Below are 24,537 nucleotides of genomic sequence, written 5' to 3'. Positions count from 1 at the left end.
ATATCATAGTAGCAGCTTTAAGTAGGATGAAATCACGAGGTTGTGATATAAGTTATATGTCATGGATTTCACTTTAAGAAAGTTTTGAGGCTATTCCCATATCTCCTCTTTGACAATTGTACAACGTCAAGCACAGGCATACATTCAACTTCATACATTGTTAAATATGACTTACATATGCAAGAAAAAATCCCTTTGTCGATTCATTGATTTAAGTGAAGATTATGACAAAGTTACTGCAACTGAGTGTCACATGACCACCAACAATGACTAGGGAGATGCCTACAAAGACAAGTATATGGATGGCAAATTCTTATGTATTGTGTGACACAACGTCTCTGTGCCACTTCTTGCCCCTTCTCCAAGTGATTAAAGTTGCAAGAAGTGTCCCAGAAACATGTGTTATACATTAATTAAGAACTTGCCATCCACATACTTGTCTTATATATACACCTGTACCAACTTCTACATGCCTCTCAGGAACCAACGAGGGTGCAGTTTGTGAGGCTATCATTTCTTTAATTTAATGATTTAATTTTGTTTTACAACAAAATGTTTTATGAAGGCAAATATTGTTGATGATGACGAAAATATCTTCCTATATTGTACTGAAGTCCATTAATTCCGACTAAAAGATAATTAATCTCGCTGATTTAATTTGGTAGAGTCAAGGTAGCTTTATTTTAGTAACGAATACATACCATTTGGATGACGTGACAATATCTCGCACAACGTTACAAGCGTCCTGTTCTGAGCTGCTTTTAGCATTATCTGATGATGTTTACAGACGTTTGGTCCAGCACTACCGACGGATTATAGGTAGGGATGCAGCGCACATGTGGAGCATTTTTTTTCAATAAAGGGACGCCAACAATCATCAGTCCTGATGATATCAGATAATGAGATGAAGGATACACCATCGTTAAGAAAAAACAAACAAACACTCGACGGAAATCTGCTTCGGAAATCGTCGTGTTCAGCAATATTCCAGCTATATAGCGACGGTCTGTAAATAATCTTGTCTGGACCAGACAATCCAGTGATCAACAGCATGAGCATTGGGGTACATGTGTCAGCCGTGTAAAAGAGTCTGATCACCGGATCCCGTTAGTTGCACCTCACGACAGGCATGAAAACCGCTGCTGCCATGCCTCGCTACATTAGAAAGTATAGACTAGTTGTTGTCTTTACCTTTTAACAAGAGACAAAAAAAATTGTAAAAATAACACAGATGAAATATCAGCATATCTGACAAACAGAAACGTACACAATATAGGAAAACAAATTCAATTACTGAAAACTTCTACATGAGGTAAAATGTCAAAGTCCACACTAGGATGTCTATGTGTGCTGTTTGGTTAATCAGAATGCCAGGATATCCCATATTGTGAACAGAATTGTTTGTTTCATACACAGAATCAGTGTGGATTAGTAACAGAATTGTTTGTTTCATACACAGAATCAGTGTGGATTAGTAACTGAATTGTTTGTTTCATACACAGAATCAGTGTGGATTAGTAACTGAATTGTTTGTTTCATACACAGAATCAGTGTGGATTAGTAACAGAATTGTTTGTTTCATACACAGAATCAGTGTGGATTAGTAACAGAATTGTTTGTTTCATACACAGAATCAGTGTGGATTAGTAACTGAATTGTTTGTTTCATACACAGAATCAGTGTGGATTAGTAACTGAATTTCCTCTTTTATCATTTTTCTTGATGGATTTCTATCACTTTCACATGCATGTGTGTTCACGTGTGAATTGTGTTTTTGAACATACGCAGGATGTGTTGGAGTACATACGATATTTCGGTCGCAGCTATCAGTTATTCTTTATAATACTGTAATATTGAAAGAATATACATGTAAACACAAACGGGTATTTTACGGATACGTTGGAGAAAAAATAATCACAAAGTAATGCTTCATTCCAGTGTATGAACTTTTATACATATCCACTTCACATTTCAAACCACGCGATAAATTGTCACCAATATGAACGGTACGTATACCAGTGCTATCGACCATGTTTCCCTTCAGATGCTCTGTCTATGTTTATTAATACCATGAGTCCAATATGGTTCTATCAATTTGTACCCAACGTTTTACGCTATTCGGATGGAGTTCACAAAATGCCTGCGCTTAGAGCTAAGATAGTCGGAAGTTAACGTTAATGCATGGCACTTACGACTGTCTTAGCGCTAAGACAGCTTCGAAAATCTAGGCCCTGCTCTCTTCGTGGATGCATTCCTCCATTTGGATAAAGCCACAGAAAACATTTAGTTCAAACTCGTGTTGTTTTCATATTGCATGTATTCGACCATATGACTTCAAGAGAAACCACACTCACTGCTGAAACGTTCCAAACGCCAATTACCTGCTGACTGATTGGGATGTGTGAGAAGAAGACTAAAAAGAATTTTCCTAAGGCTTGCGATCAAAGTGCCTCCATATCGGCTGGTGAAAGATAGGATGGATTAATCTTCAATCGGTGCTCATACTAAGACATACGTCGGAACATACGACCTCTTCTAATCTATTGTCAGCTTCAGTTTTATAAATCACATGGAGAGAATTATAGACAAGTTGTTATTTCAAGTTTATATATACTGTGTGAGCTCAGGGAAAAAACAGTCAATAAGCAAAGTAGTTCGAAGACATTGACCCTTTGGGAAACACGACCGAGTCGGACAATGTGCTGAGCAAGGCATATTGTTGAAACAGATCTGGAAGGGAGGCCATTCAGGAGACGTCCTGGCCAAAGGGAGGCTATTCAAGAGACGTCCTGGACAAAGGGAGGTCATTCAGGAGACGTCCTGGACAAAGGGAGCATTTAGCCCACAGCCACACTGGTACACTTACAAATCTCCAAATTGGTTTTGGGGGGTTGTTTCTTTCTACTAGCTGCCCAAAACGTTCCCCGCCATCTTGAAGAATGTATATATGTAATACAATTACAGTAATCTTGAAGATGAAATCCCGTTGACACGTGACAATATAAGCCTCTGGAAGAAGGAAATCAGAACATTCGTAATACTTATCTGATCTTATTCACTGTCTTTAGGTTTTATTACACACGTGACTCAGATCTTTTGTAATATACTATCAAAAAAGAGATCCACGGACATTTTGTATTTTTAATTATCGCTTTTGTTCCAAAAATCGTCAGAATATGTCGCAAAAGTGTTAATAACATGATTGTTCACAATTGCTCAAGTAAAAAATCGACTTTACCTGAAAAATTTACTGTTGATGAGATTTCTTGCAAGGATCACTGCAAAGCAACAGGAATCACCCTCCACTTGAAATTGCGCAGCAAATTGTGTTCTGTAAGGCTATAAAAATCCAGATTACTTTAAAACATCGGCATTCGTTTTGAAGGAGTTTCGGGTGTTAGGCAGTCAATGAGACAACGTTGGGGGATACGTTGTAATCAACAAGCTCCATAGATGTGATGGGTGGCTATGAAATAAACATGTGACGCCCTCTCTCTCCTGTTGATTGTGGAGGTTGTACCAAGTGCTCCAGATGTATCAACTAGCAGTACGTCGTGTTCTGTATGGCTATGTTTGGGACTTAAAGTAACACACGTGCAGTTTCTATTTTGTTTATTATACGTTCATTACACAAAATACATGCGATTAACCACAATTTACATATGACTAAATATAACACACCTGACACACTCTAAAACATTCACCGGACACTGGCCTGGTTCACTTTATACCTGTCTGCTGGACTCCAGTCAGTCATTGTGTCGGGTAACATCTTACAGAAGACTACTCTGTCAAGTAGAGTTCTGCAGGGATCCGTTCTAGACTCAGTGTTCTTCATGATTTATATCAGTCAACACTCTCTGATTAGTATTAGATTCTCAACACCACATTTTTCATATGCAGAGGATAACCAACTCCTGACTATGTTCAAACCAAGCAATGCCTGCACGAAGTTCAAATAGACTGAGAATCGTACGCTGGAAATCAACACACAGCTGACAGACAGGGAACTCAAGCTGGATAAAACTAAAAAGGAGGTTCACATTGTCGGAAAAGACCAGAGCCGGGACAAACACCGTCAGACATGATAACAGATTTTGGTGTTTATATTGATTCACGCCGGTCTCTAGATTCGCAAGTGGATAAGCTGTGTCATACCTGTTATTACCACCTCAGACACATTGGGACGATCAGGAAGCACGTTACATTGGACATTACCCACACTCTTGTGACATACCTTGTAACATCAAGATTGGACTTACTGCAATAGCCTGCTATACAGACTCACCAACAGACATCTCCATAAACTGCAAACGGGCCAAAATGCAGCAACGCGTTATTACTTACCACTAAACGAGACAGTTTGCGGATTGAAGACTGCAGATAACAGTACAGTCACACATTTTTGCTGGTTCAAGAGATTTGGGCAATACATCTGTAATTTTGTGTATCGCTGGATTTGTGTTGACGATTCTCTTATAACACGACCGTGAGAAGCGTGAAAGCACCGTTCTTATATTTTACTTCAGTGTTTGGATTGGAAGCAGTTTTTTTTAATTTAGATATAATGTAACGTGTATTTTTAGCTCTTTTCTCAGTGTGTAGGTTCCATACCTGTGTGTACTGCGACGTTGTGTCACTTTTTTGTTTCTCTCATACAAAGCAAGCGTTGCCTACAGAAAATGTCATTAAACTTGTCTCTATATCAGACATTTTCAAATTTCGTGCACGTTCTGCACGTTGTTAATCAGAGCAAACTTTGCGTTCCTGTGTTTTGGAAAGTAGCTAAAACAAAGATGGAAACTGAAAACCTCCGCACCTCTACATCCAGGATTAATGTAAGGGCCCAATCATTTGACCATTTGAAAAGTGGGGAGGGTGGAAGTGTGGGGAGATCTGAGGCTACGGGAGACAGTTTGGGCTGCGCTGGACTTCAGATATTTCTTAATTAAAGCGGTAGCATAAAAAATAAATAAAAAAGAGGTGGGAAGGAAGAAGGAACCAGGAAAACAATCACCACAGGGTAAAGCTTTTTGGGGTTTATTTTTTGTGAAGCTGACATTTTTCTAAGGACCTTTTAATCTGTGGTTTCTGCATGTTGATGATTACATCCTCTAACGTGACGACTCTTCATCGACTGCTGAAAACATAGGAACAAGTGAATATTGCATGTAACGTTGTGGTGCCACAATGCTACTCATACTTTGACATTTGAAACTTTCAATAGAGCAGTAGTTATTTTACTGATTCCTTTTCATGTGACATACAAATACCAAGAGATGATTACATATTAACGGGATAGTATCTTTTGGAAAAAGGGTCTCTCTAAAGGGGTTTCAAAGAATATAATCCTACAGCTCCTGTATGATCTCACCACGTTCTTTTATTGCGAACAGTGGCACTTTTTGAATTCTGTGGTCGTGCGAAGAGACAGACAGTGTGAATGTACACATTTCTCCTGTCCTTGATTTACTGCATGGCCCCAAGGCGCAGGCTCAGAAAAATACCATCCGAAATACCATCGTGGAGTTCCACTGTTGTCAGGCGCTGCCGTGCGTGAGGTTCCGCCATTCAGGCAGGACAAATGATAGTCTGTATGATCCAAAGGCACAATTTCCGTTGTTCTTGGACATTGTCTGAGGACTATTGTCATATACGACAAGATGGAGACCCAGGAAATATTAATTACCACCAGTGAAAGAAGAGACGTAATGATAATAAATCAAATGCGCACATCCTTCATAGACATCCCGACCTAATTATCCGAAAGTGCATGTCTTAACTTTGATGGAAGTAACCACCGTACAATATGGCATATGTGTACTAGTCTGTCCTATGTAACTCAGAATGAAGTAACTATCGTACAACATGCCATATGTATGCTATTATGTCGTATGTAACTGAGAATGAAGTAACCATCGTACAATATGCCATATGTATGCTGGTCTGTCGTATGTAACACAGAATGAAGTAACCACCGTACAATATGAGATATGTATGCTAGTCTGTCGTATGTAACTCAGAATGAATTAACCACCGTACAATATGTCATATGTATGCTAGTCTGTCGTATGTAACTCAGAATGAAGTAACGACCGTACAATATGTCATATGCATATTAGTTTGTCCTATGTAACTATGAAGTAATGACCGCTTACTAGTCTGCCCGTAGGTTAAGCATCCGCTGTTCACGCCGAGGTTTTTAATGCGCCCTATGGTAGTGCCCGTGGTGTTGACAGTCACATAGAAACGCTTGTGGTTTTAATAGTCATACAGTAGTGCTAGTTGTGTTTGATACGTCCTATAGTCGTGCTTTCGGTGTCAACAGCCACATACAATGTAGTAGTGTCTGTGGTGTTTGAAGTCCTTTTGTACTGCCTGTGGCTTTTAATCGTCATTTTGTAGTGCTTGTAGTGCTTAATTTTCCTTTTATACTACCTGTAGTGTTTTATTGCCCTTTTACAGTGTCTGTGTTGTTGAACTGTCCGTTTGTAGTGCCTGTGTTATTAATTGTCTTTTTGTAGTACCCTGGTGTTAACAGTTATATAATAGTGCCCGTGGTGTTTAAAAGTCCTATAGTAGTTTTTAATAATCCTGTAGTACTTTTCAGGTGTTTAATAGTTCATCGGTTCCCAACTGCGCAGATGCTCATGCTGTTGGTCACTGGATTGTCTGGTCCAGACACGATTAATTACAGACCACCGCCATATAGCTGGAATATTGCTGAGTGCGGCGTAAAACTAAACTCACTCACTCACTATATGACTATTAAACACCACAGACATCACTATATGACTTAAACACCACAGGCAATACTAAACTAATAATTAAGAAAGACAGCGTCCCATTTTTAAAAAAATCTAGAACACTAAACGCAACTTTCCTTAATTTAACCAGTCTCTCTTGCACAGGCTCAATGAAACAGTGGTCAAAGGGAGGCTACTCTATTTCCTAGACGGGAAGTTAAGAGGCAGCCATTACAGGCAGGGAAAGGTCGGTGTATAGGGTGACACACGTTTTTACATGGGTACACATTTATCTCCATCACCATTGTTCAGTAATTTTTATTGCAGACTTTTGAAAAATGTTTATGCCGTGCCTCGGACATAAGATATTAATGTTTCAGTTCGGTCGAGTTTTCTGTGCTACCAAAGATAATGCAGTCGTGAAGGTCGTCACGATTCTCGGACATGAACATATAATTTCGTGATAATAAATTATGGAGGAAATGTTGTCATTGTGAATACTGACAACATTCAGCGGCCCCATTCAGCTTTGAAACAGTACTGCATATGAAATCTGTGCACGTCAAATATTCGAGGGAACTGTCTTCACTCTTGTCACCCAGTCCATTAAACACCCTACCGGTATATTTTTAGTGATGATCCGAGAGTGTCGACCCGCGGAATGATTGACTGTTAAATCTATTTTTTAGTAGTTGTTTACATACCCCAATATTAATAAGCCACGTTCATATGACTGCAATATTTCCGAGTGGTATGTTAAACTATACTACAATCAGCTACTGTAACTGAGCTAGTCAAGTGCCATGTGAGATCACACTCATCGAGAGTCCCCCAAGTTCCAGTATCACGTGTCTTGTATGTTGTCTTGTAGTATCCCGGTGTTAGGTGTTTTCGACGATGTAAGACAAAAACTTAATTTATCTTTAATATCATTTAAAGTTTTGATTTTGCTAACCATGAGTCCTTAAGTAACTGAAGGAATTACTGCAAATATGAAGGAATTGCATCTCAAATGTAAACAAACGCAGCCAACTTTTGAAGTGATATCGGTAGTTTAGCGTTGATAATGTAAACACAACACCCCTATTTGAAACAATGTCAGTAATATTTGAAACAACATCGGCCATCTTCGGAGATTTCTTGGCTCAGTTCCGTGATTTGTCGGTCGAGTCCTGAAACACCTCATACCTAAACGCATTCAACATGGGTAGTCAAAGATGGATAATTATGACAATGAAAACAGTAGAAATTAAAAACAAAACTCACCGAGACGGGTCCTCCTTTCAGTGATGCCATGTTTTAATATGTGAGTTTCAGGACTCGAAACCGTGCAGTGTGGCTAGAAGAATATTGCTGAAGTCACCACTTGTGTGGGCCATAGGTTTTCCCCTAAGTACTTTTTTTTTCAGTTGTGTGTAGTAAGAATTGTTTAACTGGTAAATGTCTGTTAAGGGGTCAGTGTTCATGGTTATGTTTGTGTAAATCATGAGCAGATCTGATTGTTATCATTTTGATTCACTTGGATGGGTTGGAGTCAGCAGTGGTTTTGTAGCACTGTTGCTCACACAAATGACCTCAAGTGAGGACAGTTAAAAAAAGACGGTTTCAGGCGTGCATGCCATGGCTCTTGAAAGTACTGGGTGTACCAGCTGGTCTGATTCTGACCACATGGGGACTTAGATTGCATGAAAAGAAACAGTCCAGCAATACAGTACACGAAAAGAAACAAGATGGTTTCAACAAGAGATTTCAGCATTCAATTTGTTACTAATTTGTGTCTGGAAATAATGTATTACTAGGACTAGTAGGAGCAGTGAGGTATCCAAGTGGGTAAAGCATAAGCTTGTTACGCTGAAAACCTTGAGTTCAATTCCATTTCTGGGGTTCCATGCCATGTTACTGCTGGATTGTGGCTGAAAGTGTCAGAAAACCATACTCACTCACTAATGTATTACTTAAATTCATGAACTTATTACTGAACTACGTTGAGTAATTGCATGAGCACAAGCTTGGATGCACACTTGCAAGCACACATGCACCTGATATTGGTTGTGTATTGTTGTTCAAACACCCATAACAGGAGTATTATTCACTTATTTGTATATATTATTTGTACTTATTGTGGGCAAGTTAGATTGTACCAGTTAAATGTTCCTTACTATCCTGACTTTATTTACTTAATGTGTTTGGTTTCCTTGTAGGTGAAATAGCGTTGTGTCGACATGAACAAGACATTGCTGACAGAAGAGCCTGCTGCACTCTGACTGAATTCTCCTGAATTAAGGTGAGATCAAACATGTGTCCTTGGAACATGGTTATAACTAGTATATATCTTGTTTCAACATCTTTCAAGTGGGTTTCAGAACCATTCAGCAGCCCACAAGGAACACAGCCTGGTGTTCCAGAAACATGTCTACAAGTGCTGACAAAGTTGCTGATTCATTAATCTGTTCTGTGCCATGTCCATCCTTTCTCGCATACCTGGCTGTCCCTTTCTCTGCACTCCACCCATGTAGCAAAGTGTCGATATTTTAATACTAGTTTCTTGAACAACTTTTATGTTTTTAGGATAAACTTCTGTAAATACCTCACAGAGTTAGTGTGATGTTTTGATCGTGATCAGCTTTTCATTGAGCATGTCTTGTTTATTAGTTTTTGAATTGGACTAAAATTCACGTGTCTGCTTTTGAGCCAAATGGATTCTAGCTACCCTTTGAATTCATAATAAGGTGAAAGAAAAGAAAATTCTCCAACTCCTCTGGTCAGAATATAATGGAAAGACCCACTGAGTGGGAATAACCTGGTTAAACAATGACTGTCGCTGCCACATAACAATCTGTTATCTTCAAAGATATGTATTGCTGCTATTAAGTTTGGTCTTTTCTAGGCAAATATAGTGGTTTGAGACTAGACTAAAAATTCCAGTGAATTATCTTATCAACGGCAAAAACAATTTCCCATTATTTAACTGTTACATGTTTATGGTTCATCCCTGACATTACTGATCTTCTACACAGGTATTGGATGAGGATTGCCTGCCATGATGAACCAGAGCCAGGCATCAGAGACCCTCAGGCAATACCTGACAGTCAGTGATGGAGGCAGGCAGGTGCTCTTTGTACCTGAGGGCTCGTACAAGGGATGGATTCCTCGAGCTCTTTACACATTTGATCTGGATGAACTGTATCTTCCATTCCTAAAGCTCCTGTCCTTCCCAGTTGGGCATCATGCCCTTGGTACACTGAAGAATATGTTGGTGTTCCAAGCCATTGGAAATTACCTCATCAAACTACCATCCTCGTTTGCTGAATGTACAAAGCTGGTACATCTAAACTTAGGATTTAATCACTTTATTGAAATTCCTCACGCTATATACAGCCTTGTGAATCTTGAGGAGTTGGATTTGGCAGAGAATGATATTCAGTCTATGTCTGAAGACATTGGTAATCTGAGAAACCTGCGTGTGTTGAACCTGAGTGGAAACAACTTACGAGATGTCCCAGTGCAATTATATAGATGTAAGAAAATCCAGAGACTCTATATGTCTGGCAAGTTTTACCCCCGAGGACAACTGAAGAGTGTCCCGGAAGGTGTGTATCGCCTCTCTGAACTGTTGGAATTGGACATGAGTTGGCAGTCTATAGAAACAATACCTGATGGAATTGGTAATCTCCACAAGTTGAGAAGTTTCAACCTAAAGGGCAACAGCCTCATCCATGTATCAAAAGACATTCAGTATTGTAGGAAACTTCACACACTCAATCTAACTGGAGCACTTAGGTATTGCTCCGTTGTACCCAGTGCAATATTCATGATTGAAGAGCTTCAGTGTCTGTATCTCAGTGGCAACTATTTCACTGAGATTCCCAGTGAGGTGTGTGGCTTGAAGAAACTCAAAACACTTTATGTTCAGAGGAATGCATTGTTAAGACTCCCTGAAGAACTGTTTAATTTAAAGAACCTAGAGCATATAGACCTAAGTGAGAATTACATAGACAATATTCCTCCTGGTATATCTAAGCTACATAAGCTCTTATACTTGGGTCTTGAAAGAAATAAATTAACTTCAATCCCCAAAGAGTTGTGCAATTGTAGGAGCCTTGAACATCTGTTGCTGGGTTCAAATCTGCTGACAAGTATTCCTGAGAAAATCTGCAAGCTGGTGAACCTTACCGAGCTTACGCTTGACAACAACCAGCTTACTGAGATTCCTCTGTTGTTGGACAACCTGCAGGGGCTGCTGGAGTCAGGAGTGTTGTATCTGTACAATAACAATCTGAAGAAACCACCACAGGCAATCTGTGATCAAGGAGTAGTGCCACTGTTTCATTTCTTGAAGGAGTTAAGGATCAGCGAGGCTAAGCACAGACGGAAGATGATCCTCATTGGAGCAGTGAAAGCTGGGAAAACAAGTTTGAAACATGCTCTGGTTCTTGGTCATTCCAAGCTGACCCTAGAGCATGAACGGACATGGGTACTTGAACGACATTTATGGGAACCAGAGTCGCAGCTGAGAGTTCAGATCCTTGACTTTGGTGGACATCATATCTATTCGGCAGCGCACCACATGTTTCTTACGCCGGAGGCCTTACATGTTCTAGTCTTTGATTTTACTAAGTACAATATGGACTTGTATGATGCACTGATTGGAGACTGGCTGGATGCTATCATGGACAGAGCACCTGGGGCAACCATCATGGCAGCTGGAACTCATGCTGATCTGTGCAGCGATGAAGATATCAATGACAAAACTGAAGATATCCTGCGAAAAATGCATCGAGATGAGAATGCAAAGATAGAAGAGCTGACACAGGAGATTGAAAAGATGAGGAAGATTCTTGAGAAACCTGAGGTCAAAGATGGAGGAGGAAAGTTCAGTGATATTGGAATTGAACGTCTTCAGGAAAAGATGTGCCATATGCAGAAGATGCTGAACACCAGGTCCAAGCTGCCAAATTGTATCTTTGCTGTTAGCTGTGCTGAAGATCTACTAGGTATGGAAATGTTTAAAGAGAAACTTATAACTCGGTTGAAGGAGACTGAAGAGAAACCTTTACCTGAATCTTGGCACAAGTTCCTTTTGTCTATTCAGAATCATCCAGATAGGATTTTGCCATTAGAAGAAGCTCTGGACAAATTCATGAACATCATGTCTTCTTTGAATCAGTCCATGATAAGCCTAGGAGGCTCTCCTGACCTGAGTCTTGGCATGGTCCTCAAGTACCTCCATTCTACAGGGGAGATTGTCTGGTACCATGAGAATCAGAAGCTCAAAAGTATAGTCTTTCATCGACCAGAAACACTGATTGAAATGCTGAGGGCAGTGTTTAGACATGACTTTGAAGAAATAGTTGTCTATGTTGAGGAACATGGCAAAGCTGCAGGTCTGTCACAGAACAAATTTGATATTCTTAAACAAGACTTTATCAGAAAGGGTTTAATGGCATATGAGCTTCTCCACTATACACTGTGCCATTTCCAGTTGTCAGCAGATGCCCTAGATACCTTTGTGTCACTGATGCTTAAGTTTGAACTTTGCTATGAGGTTCCTAAGTCACCATCGGCACCCTCCTTAATAGGTTCCTCTCGGATACTCCAGTTCCCTTGGTTTTTCCCAGCCGAGGTTCCAGATTCACTTGCTACAAGATGGCCAGCGCTTACTCCAGCCAACCAGTTTGAACTTCGTTACACCTTATCTTTTCCAAGCAAAGGTCCACCTTACTTCTTTGAAAAGTTCTCTGTAAGACTTCAGGCCCATGTTTCAGATCGTATCAACTGGAAATCTGGGATTCTTGCACGTAAAAATCTCAGCAGGTTATTGATACATAGAGAGCGAATCTTTGAGCAAGATGTGGTGACCTTGGCCTTCAGGGGAACTGACCTTCAGGAGCTGTGGCAGCTGGTGATACAGACACGGTCAGATCTGCTGGGTCTCCTTCAGGAGTGGCCATTCATCAGGTTTGAGTTGCTGCTGGTGTGCTCCCACTGCATCCTCAAGAACAATGATGATCCCTACCTGTTCCCAGGAGAAGTCCTGGAGTTCACAGTGCCCAAGGACACTGTGTGGGAGAACTGGTGCCGCAAATATGAGGATGAACTGATGCCAGCATGCTTTGTCTACCCTCTTGATCCAGGTCAGCACGAATGATTACTCTCCAGATTAACTTTGCCAAAAAGATTTTACTGCTTTGTTGTTAGTTATTACATAGCTTAAAGCTGAAAATTTGATAAAATTACCCATACCATATAACTGTGGAAGTCATGCTCATCACAAATCTTACCTTAAATGTCTTTTCTCATACACTATGTTTTCAGTTCCCACCAACTACTTTGGAATGCAGGTCCAGGTCTGTTGGTCCTGATCCACAAAATGCTTGTATTACTACCATGTGATTACCACCAGTATTAACTCAGTAACCAGTATTTTATTATAGGCTTACAAATGTCATAGCACTTTGATTAGTATGAACGTTTTGTGGATCCAGACCAAGATTAAGCTGGCAGTGCCTGTGTGTGAGTGATTAGAAGTTGATTGTAATTGCCTGTTGCAGATTACCAGGATGACTTGCCTCGTCACATGCAGGCTGCTACAGAGTTCCTACAGAGCTGTGGGGATACAGTGGATGGGGGAGGTAATCAAGCAGTTTGTCATTGGTTCAACATGTTCAACACATACAACATCATTCTTACTTCTTAGTTGGAAACTTTTGCATGGGAGTGCATCTGGGCAAGGAGGATATCTTCAGCACGTTTCTCATTTTACGACTGCTATTGCTTAATGTCAGCATTATAATGCAGATATATTCCAGTTAGACAGAACACAAACCTAGAAGTTGTCACTTGACACAAGTTCATATCCTTTCTTGTGTTTGTAATGACTGAATCTAATTAGATAACCTGCCTGATGTTTAGACATGAATGTTGTAAGCATTGTCTGTCTGAGATAAGGGTAGAGGTTCTCGACAGAAGGGTGCGCTGCTATTGAAGAAAAATTAAGTGATGAAATGCTGAAAGGTCACATGCAACCAAAAAATCAGACATAATTAGAATACAATTATCAGTTATTCATGACATATAATATACATTGCTACTTGTAAAAAAATAAATAAACAAAATTATAAGCATACAATCACGACGCAAAAGTGCAATATTTTGTACTTGGGCTTACTTCCCTCGAAACGAAGCCCTCGGGAGACCGAACCCAGTCTTAGCCAATGGGGGTGCACTCAAGTGTAATGACGACTTGCGATTGGCTGGTTCATTTGCTGATACGCTGAGGGCTCATTGTGTGTACAGAAAGATGATCTGTTTGATGAGCATTTTAGAAGTATGGCGAGTCACAAGAAAGTAAGATTCTTTATGGATAATTCATTTATTGTAATTGATGCATCATTTCAGTATAGATTCATATATCATCAAACAAAATCATATGCACTAGAAGAAGTTGTTATCCATAAGGAATGTATATAAAAATGTTGGGTTTTGTAGATACATGTTCTCTCATTTGTGTTCAATCCAATAAAAAATCATCTCTGTAGAGATGGTGAACTACTGCGCAACTGGAAACTGTCATTCGTCAAAGTACAAAGCAGGACTTGAAACTGACAAAAGTTTGCACCAGTTTCCGTCAGATCCAGTCATCTGAGAAAAATGTATGCAGTTTGTTTGCAACCGACAGACATAAAAACATGTCATGTGTACAAGTTTCACACCTGCCAAATTACATAATGTGGCAGAAACAGGACTCGGGTGCACAAGTCATAAGTCAGTATATTTTGTGTATGGCGTATAGCCTGATAGGTGTTAAGTTCAAATTTCACGTGGTCAATGATTGAAGCTGTTTATTGCATATTGTCATTAGCAGACATGCAGGCAGACATATAGGTGTCAATAAACCAGACACTGAGCGTTCTCTGTGACAGAGGCTGCTTACCACAATCAACAAGTTTTTTTTATGTAACGAGTAGATTATGTACGTGTTTGTGTACACAACCAAGATTAGACTACTAATCACGACCTCATACTCCGGGCATACATACTGTTTCAAGCTGCGTGAACCTATTCACTGCGCATGCATTATAGGTGCAGCGCAGCACAGCTGTTGAAGCCCCCAGCGCTGGGGGAAATTTAGTGAATGCGTTTAAACTCCGATTTCGCGGGCTTTTTTGCATCACGTTTTTTTTTTCAACTTTATAGGTTGAATTGGCATTTTTGATGATTTGTTTTGGTATGTGCATACCGAAAAGTATCAGAATCTGCAAAGTTGTATTTTACGTTGCATGTGACCTTTAAAATAAATAGCAAGTCAGAATATTGAAAGTAGAAAGCAAGTGACTGAAAACTAATTGCCCCTAAAGATTTATGTTATTTTAATAAAAATTAGTGTTAGAGTATTATACCTTGTACTTAACGGTACATTTATGTGGGGTGAGAATAACTCTTGTACAGCTCCATCATTGGGGAAGAAGATTTGTCTCCTAGCTTTACCTACCAGAGCAGAGGTATTGCATTCAGCAAGTGTGTCATAAGTATAGGCTCTTCAGTGATGTCATGTACACTATCACATGCTACATCAGGAACATCGTATTTTCTCTTCCAGGTTTATTGTCTGATGCTGGTCTTGGTTACATTGCATCTCGGCTGGGCTTCGAGTGGACGCTGATAGCCCTACAACTGGGTCTGAGTCAGGCTCAGATTGAACAGATCCAGATGAAGTACCCACAGAGGCCATACCACCAGATCCACGAGGCGTTGTCCACCTGGAGAAACAGGGAGAATGTGGGCAGTGTTGAGGACAGACTGGCCCAGCTGCTAACTGTGCTGGAGAGTGAGGAAATTGGACGTAATGATTTGGCTGAGACTCTCAGAGAACGTTTTCATCTATGAGCTCCACTTGATAGCTAGTAGCTAGAATAGAAATGTTTTCCTCAAGTTGTCTGTTGTCATTAGGATCACAACACTTGTCCAAATTTCTGTTACGAGGATAAGTGATAACAGTATTCCTCATAATCCTAGATTTTGGTGTGTGTCACTGCCCTGGTTACATTTATGTGAGACTGTTTTATTTATTTGTATCATTGCATGTGTGGATGTAGGGCTTCTCTGCAATCTTACTGGCACATCAGAGTGAGTTTGCACCATGTGGTCAGTGAGTGCTGGACAATTCACAGATATCGTGGGTTGACTCAACTTCAGCCAAAAATAGACGTTTTTGACCACAAAGTTTGTAACCAGGTGTGCGGAATACCTGAAACACTTACTGATATCAGCGTGTATAATTTGCCTGTAGAACAGTACAAATGTGAACAACTAGTGATAGCAGTAAATAACATAATATTAATAAGAACATAGCTATATTGAAAGGGAAATACTTGTCCAAGTCATTATTTGCTTTTTGGAATAGATAGTGGTATAGGTGCTTGTCTTACTGTACAATCCAGGGTCACAATGGCTGGTGTACAGGGACTAGCTGCCTGGTCCATGCATTGTGTTGTCACTGCCATAGAGGAGTTGCTGTTCTGCAGCCAAGGTCAGCTCACCATGACGATGACTGAAGGTACACTCCTTCATCCTGAGCAGAGGATTTGGCTGCTGATATGTGCAATGTGTGTATAAAGCACATGGAGTCTGAAGTCCCTGATGTGTGAACAGCTGTGTACAGGTTGAGAGGAACTGATGTTTCCAAATACAAGTAGACAGGGTAGTTAGCAATATGTTCTTATGGGCATTCCGTTCTTTAAAACCAGGTCTTTGACTGATGTGTTGATATTAGAACTGCAATCTATCGTGTGGTTTTTTTGTGTGTGTTTTTGTTGTTTGATTCCATTTTCTCAACTACCGGAAGGCTGTTTCTTGTTTGAACAACAAGTTTTAGTGGAGCAGTGAGGAAGGATGTGTGACTTGTCTCCTTTTGAGTGTAGCTGTATCATGTCTTGAACAAAATGTGTTGTATTTTCTGTTTTCTTTAGTTCTCTTACCTCCTGTAATTGAGTTGCCAACTTTTACTGCAGGCAGTTTTGTGACATTGTAAATTTGAAGATTTAATTAGTTAATGGTAGAAATGAGAATCACAGAATCTGGCCACAATAGCAAGGAATCAGTATTAGCTCTTTGAGTAGGCGTCCATGACTCGCATATTACAGCTTGTAATCAACACTGGATTCATCTGTGTTGTACAGATGTTAAATCAATGCGAGATCAATCTCAGACTCAAGAATTACAAGTGTGAATCTACAGTGGCTCCATGTCTGCTCACAACATGGAGCTGGTAGTGCATCTTCTTGAGACAGCCGAATGCTGCGGGAATCAACACTTGATCTGTCTGAGACTCAAGTAATACAGTTGGGAATCAGTAGTGGATATTAAGGATCAATAATAGCCTATATAACAAACTCTTGCTTTTGTCAATAATTTTTCTATTTGTTTCCATGTTATATACACATTTTGAATATGTTTCTTAGCACCTCATTGTTCAAGTTTAAGTGCACATTTAAGTGCTTACCTCAAGGCTAGATTTCTCTAGCTGCCATGGTTGCCAAGGTGACAAGGCAAATGATTGTTATTGTGAATGTAAAGGAATGAATTTAGTGCTTTTTACAATTTTTTTACATGTTTGTATGTTTGGAGAGCAAAGATTTCCTCATGTATTAGATTTCTGAAAATCCTTTTTTTCAAAGAATCTGGTAAGGTCTGTGATCAGAATATCTTTAAATTAATCTTAAAGTAAACATAAAATGAAGATAGGTTGAGAGTGGAGAAAACATATTTACACTGCATTTCCCAAATTGATATTTTTCACCATACAGATCTGTGTACTAGGTAATTAATAGTACTTTGCACTTACCAAAATGTCAAGGAAGGACTTAAGAAGTTATGATAAGGTCTTTTAATGGATCAACCATTAATCATGATGATAAACTTCTGTTATTGATTTACTAGTTTGTTCCCCAAAATAGCCTGTGTTGTACCACACATGCAGTACCACAGTGCCATGATCACATTGTTGAAGGACTTGTATGTCCCACCTTGCACAAAACTAGATAATTCAGGCTTCTTGAAATTATGTAAGCAATCTATTTGACAATTTGCCATGCTCAGTCATGATTAAAACTACCTGCTCGTCATCACATGTTTTTTTCTTGTGCACAACTCAAGCTTGTCCACTGTTTCTTCTGCATTATGAGCACAGAACGACCAGGTGGAGGTTGTTTCCATGTTTTGCTCCTTAAGTTTCTCAAATCATTTGAAAGTTGTTTTACGACAACAGAATTCACATCTGGCAACAAAGTGTAAATCATGTCATTTGTAGGTGCATATCTCTGCATTGTTTTTTTTTAATCATATTGCAGTGAAGCATCTTTTAGGCTTCCTGTGTTGCAAGTTACACCTGAACCTGTCTTAAATGTTCACTTTGTAAGAACCCTACTTCTAACCCAGCCTACCTCTTAGACACAAACATGTTGGCACCCATTGTGTCTCATGGGGTTGACCAGTCGTAAGTTGGCCTGTTAAGAGGTGTATGTTTTGCTCTGAACGGAGCTGCTCTTCTCCGGATGTCAAGACAGTATGTTTTGATTTTGAATCCTAGATTTGTCCAGGTTAAGCTTTATCAGCATGTTACCTAGGTGGAGAGTTCACCACAGAGTTGCATCCACAGACCGGCACAATTCATTGCTGATCTCATTAACAGTTTCAAGAACCACAGATTCAGCATGGTTTGATACTTTGTCAGTAGTAAGGCTTTGAACATAGAGTTGATAGGTGATGACACTGACATACTGTTTGGTGAGGCATCAAGCCTGACTCAGTCACTCATGATAAGATGCAGAAGGACATGTTATCACAGTTTAATGTCTTTCCTCCCATATGAATGAACCACATACCCTCTTTGCACAATATGGATATTTGCACATCTGATGAGAATTTCCAGGTGGCCCTTTTTTTAAGCTGATAAGTCACTATCTAGTTGTTTGGAATGGTTTATTGTACTATCTCTGAAGGAGTGTTGCTGTGAAGGAGTGTTGCTGTGAAAGGTGGCATGATATGCTGGTTTTAACACCTGATGAGATGAACACTGATTGATAACAGTAGTGCTGTTGCACCAGTTACAGAACTTTGTCACAGTTGTACCAGGTAACCAAACATTTCCAGACCGTAAATGTTGGTAGATCATACAGTTATTACTGACTGAGTCGTGGTTTATGTTCATATGATAGCATGTGTTTCTACAATGTAGATGGTGAAGACATTAGCATGATGAGGCAGAAATATGAAGTGCAGTAACTATCAGGATCCTGAAGATCTGGAACTGATCCAGTCAGTTTTGAGAGTGTTTCACTAATATTTGTGAAGGAATTCAACCCCAAACCCAGTGGTTGACAAGTGGACTAAGTGCTAAGGTCTGGTACATATCGTGACCTTGTTTTTTTTCACTGCATAGAATATAGCCATATCGGCAAGCAGGACTGTAAGCTGCATATATAGCATGTATCATGTGTCCTGCAATATTCTCTTGCTTGCTTGCTCCATTAAATTTATGCAATACAAAAAAGTTGATAGGTCCAGATGTTTCATCATATTTTTTTCATAGATAAACTTGCATCTTTTGTGTGTTTTCTACTCAGTGCTTGTCATATTGTAATGTGAGATTCCCAAAAGATTTTACACAGTAGTGGTTTGTCAGCAGGTATGTATGACATAGTGTACATAAGCATAATGCTACTATACTGAATAAACTCTATACATCCTCGTGTCATTGTATGCCTCTTTCAATTGCACACAGGTGCGCTTTACAGAGAGCTATTATCTAGCTAATAACAAGGATCCCCCTATTGTTAAACCTTAGCCAGAAGCATGCCTCCATTTGTTTCTACATGGCTGTCATCAGAGTGCAAGTTTCAAATTTTCCCTGCCAGTCTGGCTGGCTATGCCTGAAAGTTAATCAGTAGAAATGCACAATTACAAATGTAGAACTGAGCAAAAGATTACAAAAGTAGATGAGAATAAGATATTGGTGGCATGACACAGGTTTCATCATTTAACTTCTGATGAATGTTTTCTTCAGGCCATAATCTTGCTTGATTTAAAAGTGTATTGTAGCTAACAAGTCAGAGAGAGAGAGTGATATATTTACAAAGTGCCTTCATGAAAATTCCTTAGCCAGTCAGGCCAGTGACCAATGAGATTCTAGATTTTTACTAGCCACAGGCTAGCAGACCAGTCGCTGTTTCACCCACAGCAGTCACGTCCCTTGTCATCTTCCAGACACATAACTGTCGTTTTCTGCTTGGTTGGTTGGTGCTGTTCTATTATTTTCAGTGTACCCACAATTTATAGTGAACATTACAGACTTCATTTACTTGTAATGGCCAGATGGTGATTGCACTACTTTGTTGTTTGATCACATCCCAAACATGTGACAATGCCATCTTGTTTTCATTATAAAAGATGTTTGTCTGTGGTTACTTTCCTTCATAAAGTTGCCTCAAAGTGTTTGATATACAGTTTGGCATTTAATGCCAGGTGTTCCTGGTCATGAAGCAATTCACATCACCATTGAAGCAGTGATACTGTATTCTCAACATGACATAGGTTTGTTCTTGATGATTCCAACACTGTAATTGAGGGTGTCCGTGTAATAAAGTTATGGTTAAGTATTTGATTGGCTTGCTCCATTAAACTCACAGTATGTAACTAAGCATCTATGCATGGTGCTAAACTCGTTGATATTGGTTAAGATAAAAGCGGACATTAAACCCTAAACATCCCTAAACTGCATACAAAGCAATAATTGCAGTGTTGACCCCATATTTACCTCCATCAACAAAATTGGGGAGGCCCAAGATGCCCAATTATTACTTTTTAGGGTGCTTGCTGGGAATATGAGGTTTCTGTGGCGTGACGATGTAGAGAACTGTACATTCTGATAATTTCTTAAGAGCATTTTGGCGTACTGATTTCACATAAACCATGTTTAGGGATTCAATAAAATGATGAAAACAACACCGGAATTACAACAGAAAAATTGTATTCTCAAGTTATGTTACATTTGTGCCATTCAAGTGATATACCACAATAACATCTAATTAATAAAAAATATACATATCTTTATGGTCCACAGGACCTAAATATCACCATGACAGTATGCCATTGATGGATATTCAGCTATCACAATACAATAATCTTGATCTTGAACTTGATCTCTGATACTCCACCAAGCAATGAATTAAGTACCAGTGTGAAGTGTCAATTTAAACGAAGGAAACATGTACATACAATGACACTCCCTCCAGACCCTCATACATCACCAAACTGTTGCAACAATTATGTATACACTGCTGTTAGGTGAGGTATAAATCAATAACAATAGTTACATATAGTGTAAATACCCTGAGCCAGTCCATCGATGACTTCGTGGATATATGAATTATTCACCAGGTATATAATCCTTCGGCCACAGTTCAAAGTTCACCGTCCTTTCACCACCGCAATTTTCCTGGGCAAAACTTCTCGACAAGTTCATTGTAATAGGGCAGAACACTTTCAACATCTGGCATATCTGGTGATTTGGAGTAGAGATCAAACTTGTTGAATTCGTTCACCCATTTCATCATTTCTATATCCTTGTTGCTACACAGGTGCCTGTATGCTCCGCATGTGTGCCAGGGGTAGAAGGAATGGAAGCGAATGATGTTCAGTCCTTCCTCTGGCAGCGAGCACCCATTAGCTTTGAGGACACGATACAGATATTCATCATGACCCCACGACATTGTCACATTTTCAAGTCCACAATTTTCTGAGTAGATTCCAAGTTTTGTGTTGAGCTTGTCATTCTTCAAGTCTGGATTTTCGCTGAAACTTTCCAAACCAAACACGATGGACTCGTCCGGTAAACATCCAACGGGAAAGGTGTCTCCGACCACTGCCCACTGGGGTTCCCCCCAAAGAGCCATCATCTTGCCGAGGTCGTGAATCAACCCTGTCACTTGGAACCATTCTTTGGTCGGGTGTTTTTTTCGTATTGCCTCAGCTGTCTGAAAGGCGTGGAGCGAATTTGGGAAGTCAACATCGGGGTCGCTCTCGTCGACCAATCCGTTAAGAGCCTCAATCGCTTCCATGATTGTCATCTCTGCATGGTTAAATTTTGTCCAGCTCTCGAGGCGGTTTTTAGCAAACTCAAGAGTCTGTTTTGTATGCATTTCTTGGTAAGTTAAGAATACTCTTTCGGGAACAGCGTGAATCCGAAAATCTCTGAAATTACTTTCCTCCTTCTTCTCGGGTCGATATTCCGAGGGGTCAGTTAACGGAATAGGTTCAGCAGCGACTGACATTATGACGGTACCTGACGGTTATGTCTTATGTGGACTACAGCCAGCTTCCCTCTACCAACCAGGCGACTGTTACCAACCAAGTAAATCGGTCGTGTTGACGTGCAAGCCTACTTATATACCTGCTAACTGTGAGCCAGCTGGAACTGGTTCCTGTGAGTTTGAGGGTGACAACCATATAACAACATCATATGTAGGAATTTAAGGATATACACAGCACGTGACTGGCACAATTTAATATGTATGAAAACTTTATTTGCCAAATACATGGTGATGAGTTTGCGTAAAGACTACGATTAACTGCGTTTCTTTTGAGTGTGTATGAAATTTCCACAAATTTAAAGTGCCACGCTCTGTTGCACTTACTCACCCTTGAACACACGGCGCTTTCGCGTTGACCTACTTTGAGTGTTTACAATCTTGAGGGCCTAAATGGGTACGGCTCGCATAATAAGGTTATTTTTACGGGCCATTTCATTCCAAACTGGATCGAGCGTCTTGCATGGGCAGTGATGCAAGTGCACTTTTCGAGGACAAAATGTTTTGTTGTACACAAGTCGTGCCACATTTACATACTAACGCACCTCGATACAAATGCCCGTAATCGTATTTTCACACGTTTTTCGTTTGACGCAACTGACTTTGCATCAGTCTGCTGTATTCATACAACAAATTAAAAGTACTGTAAGCATACACACACACACTCACTTCGCCTCAGTCTTTTAGCGGTGGATGGGTGGCCTCGGGACTAAAACCTTTGCTTGGGTTCAATTCCATTCATGGCTACCGTACATGTGCATTTATGAGTACCCCGCCCTGATGTTGGTGCAATGTAGCTAAACATAACGTCAAACACACCCACTGTCTCTCTTGATGAGAAATCACGTTATAGCACGTTACAACTGGTTATAATGATGTATGTGGGAACACGAAGTCTCACGTCTTGACATCCTTCCAACTGCAGATATAGGGGTACAGACACTCGTAGAACAATTATCCATCACTTGGTTTGCGTTCATTGGTGTACTGAGTGCCGACATTTATTAATTTTGCTTCCAATTAAGCTACGAAGGCCTTGGTTCATGCTCCAATGAACTCACCCAATGTGTCATTACTGGAGTGCTGTTTTCCTGCCAGGGATTGTCTTTTCTATCTATGGCGTATTCTTCACGGTCGGTCACCTAAGATTACGGCCTCGAATATTCTTTATACCCGGGACCATCTATTACATGATCTGTGATCATACCTTCTACATAATCCTCTCTCAATATGTAACTCTTACGCCTGTTTAGTGTACAACGTAAACATAATGTGCTTAACGCTTACAGAGATTATTACATCAACAAGTGTGTCATACGACGCATACGAAACCTGTGTGAAATCTTGTAATACGTAAGTTTGCACGAGTTTCGTATAATTCACATGGCACACATTTGCTCGAGTGTAAAAAAACTCTTTATCGTCCATTTTATCCATGTACATTTGTGCAATAAAACACGGTGAGCAAGTGTGACGGCCGTCCTCATTGACGTCATGTTCAATTATTTTAATGACGTCACAGACGACGAACTACAGAAACAATGGTTGCCAGGCCAAAGTTCTATGTGCACGTGCTCATATGATAAAATTATACATGACTCGGTTACGTTTCACCTTATGGCTACTAAAAGTAAATATGCCACTCCAGCTGCGGTCATAAAAGAAGTAGCATAATGCATATATCAAAATATCATATGTTAAATATGTATACCTAATATAAATATTGATACTGACAAAAGACTACGACATGGGCAAATCGTGCCGAGTTTAGTGAAGGTCAGTCACAGCCAGACAACAATAAGGGAGAGCTCAGACGACAGTGTGGAATAATACTATATACTGACCGATGTATGTTGTTCATCTCTGCACATCACAGTTAACATAAGCCCTCTCTTAAACGGGGGAGTTAATGTATTGGCGATTCATAACCCTCTAGCAATGACACCAGAAACGGGCTTCACACATTGTGCCCTGTGGAGAATCGAACCCGGGCTTCAGCGTGACGAACAAAAGCTGCTAGGCAACCCCTTTATAATCAAGATGGGCAATGTATGAAAGGATAGTCCCCTAGTTTCAAATACAAAATGGAGCACGTCCACTTTTGTGTTCATAAATAACCCTCCTTGTTTTCACTGACTCTGATCCCGTATGTCACATGTAGGAGTGACTTACTTGTTTATTTGCTGCCTATTCCCAATCTCTTTTCACTGACAAATAAAACAGGTTAGTCGTTCATAACGTCAGTCAGTCGTTTGTGTCAGTGTCAGTTGGTACACTCAGGCTGCATGAAGAACGGCGCATAAAGATCGCCGTGTTGTTAACACCTCCCCATGCATGACCGCACCGTAGTTGAGAGGGAAACAACTTGGCATCTGTGAGGAGACTTTATGTGTGTCACTAGACTAGCGCTTGATTTCTGAATGTAT

General features: G+C 40.0%; 2 protein-coding genes across 2 annotated transcripts; one reads left to right on the top strand and one right to left on the bottom strand.

Annotated features, from left to right (window-relative positions):
* The first annotated feature begins 6,954 nt into the window (after window positions 1-6,954).
* On the top strand, window positions 6,955-19,494 carry LOC137298105 (malignant fibrous histiocytoma-amplified sequence 1 homolog). Its single transcript, XM_067830184.1, has 5 exons — window positions 6,955-6,993; window positions 8,948-9,030; window positions 9,764-12,880; window positions 13,298-13,378; window positions 15,346-19,494. The coding sequence occupies exons 3-5, from the start codon at window positions 9,787-9,789 to the stop codon at window positions 15,630-15,632; spliced, it is 3,462 nt and encodes a 1,153-aa protein (XP_067686285.1). The 5' UTR covers window positions 6,955-6,993; window positions 8,948-9,030; window positions 9,764-9,786; the 3' UTR covers window positions 15,633-19,494.
* A 1,261-nt stretch (window positions 19,495-20,755) lies between these two features.
* On the bottom strand, window positions 20,756-22,179 carry LOC137298118 (inositol oxygenase-like). The gene has a single exon (XM_067830218.1). The coding sequence runs from the start codon at window positions 22,073-22,075 to the stop codon at window positions 21,224-21,226; it is 852 nt and encodes a 283-aa protein (XP_067686319.1). The 5' UTR covers window positions 22,076-22,179; the 3' UTR covers window positions 20,756-21,223.
* Window positions 22,180-24,537: the final 2,358 nt, after the last annotated feature.

The sequence above is a fragment of the Haliotis asinina genome, chromosome 10 (genome assembly GCF_037392515.1).
Source record: "Haliotis asinina isolate JCU_RB_2024 chromosome 10, JCU_Hal_asi_v2, whole genome shotgun sequence".
Lineage (NCBI taxonomy): Eukaryota > Metazoa > Mollusca > Gastropoda > Lepetellida > Haliotidae > Haliotis > Haliotis asinina.
This window is presented reverse-complemented; position numbering and strand designations above follow the sequence as displayed.

Excerpts from the sequence above, each read along its gene's own strand:
- LOC137298105 (XM_067830184.1), top strand. The coding sequence starts at position 9,787 with ATGATGAACCAGAGCCAGGCATCAGAGACCCTCAGGCAATACCTGACA. Across the intron at positions 12,881-13,297 it reads TGTCTACCCTCTTGATCCAG|ATTACCAGGATGACTTGCCT; the intron begins GTCAGCACGAAT and ends TGCCTGTTGCAG. Across the intron at positions 13,379-15,345 it reads GGATACAGTGGATGGGGGAG|GTTTATTGTCTGATGCTGGT; the intron begins GTAATCAAGCAG and ends TTTCTCTTCCAG.
- LOC137298118 (XM_067830218.1), bottom strand. The coding sequence starts at position 22,075 with ATGTCAGTCGCTGCTGAACCTATTCCGTTAACTGACCCCTCGGAATAT.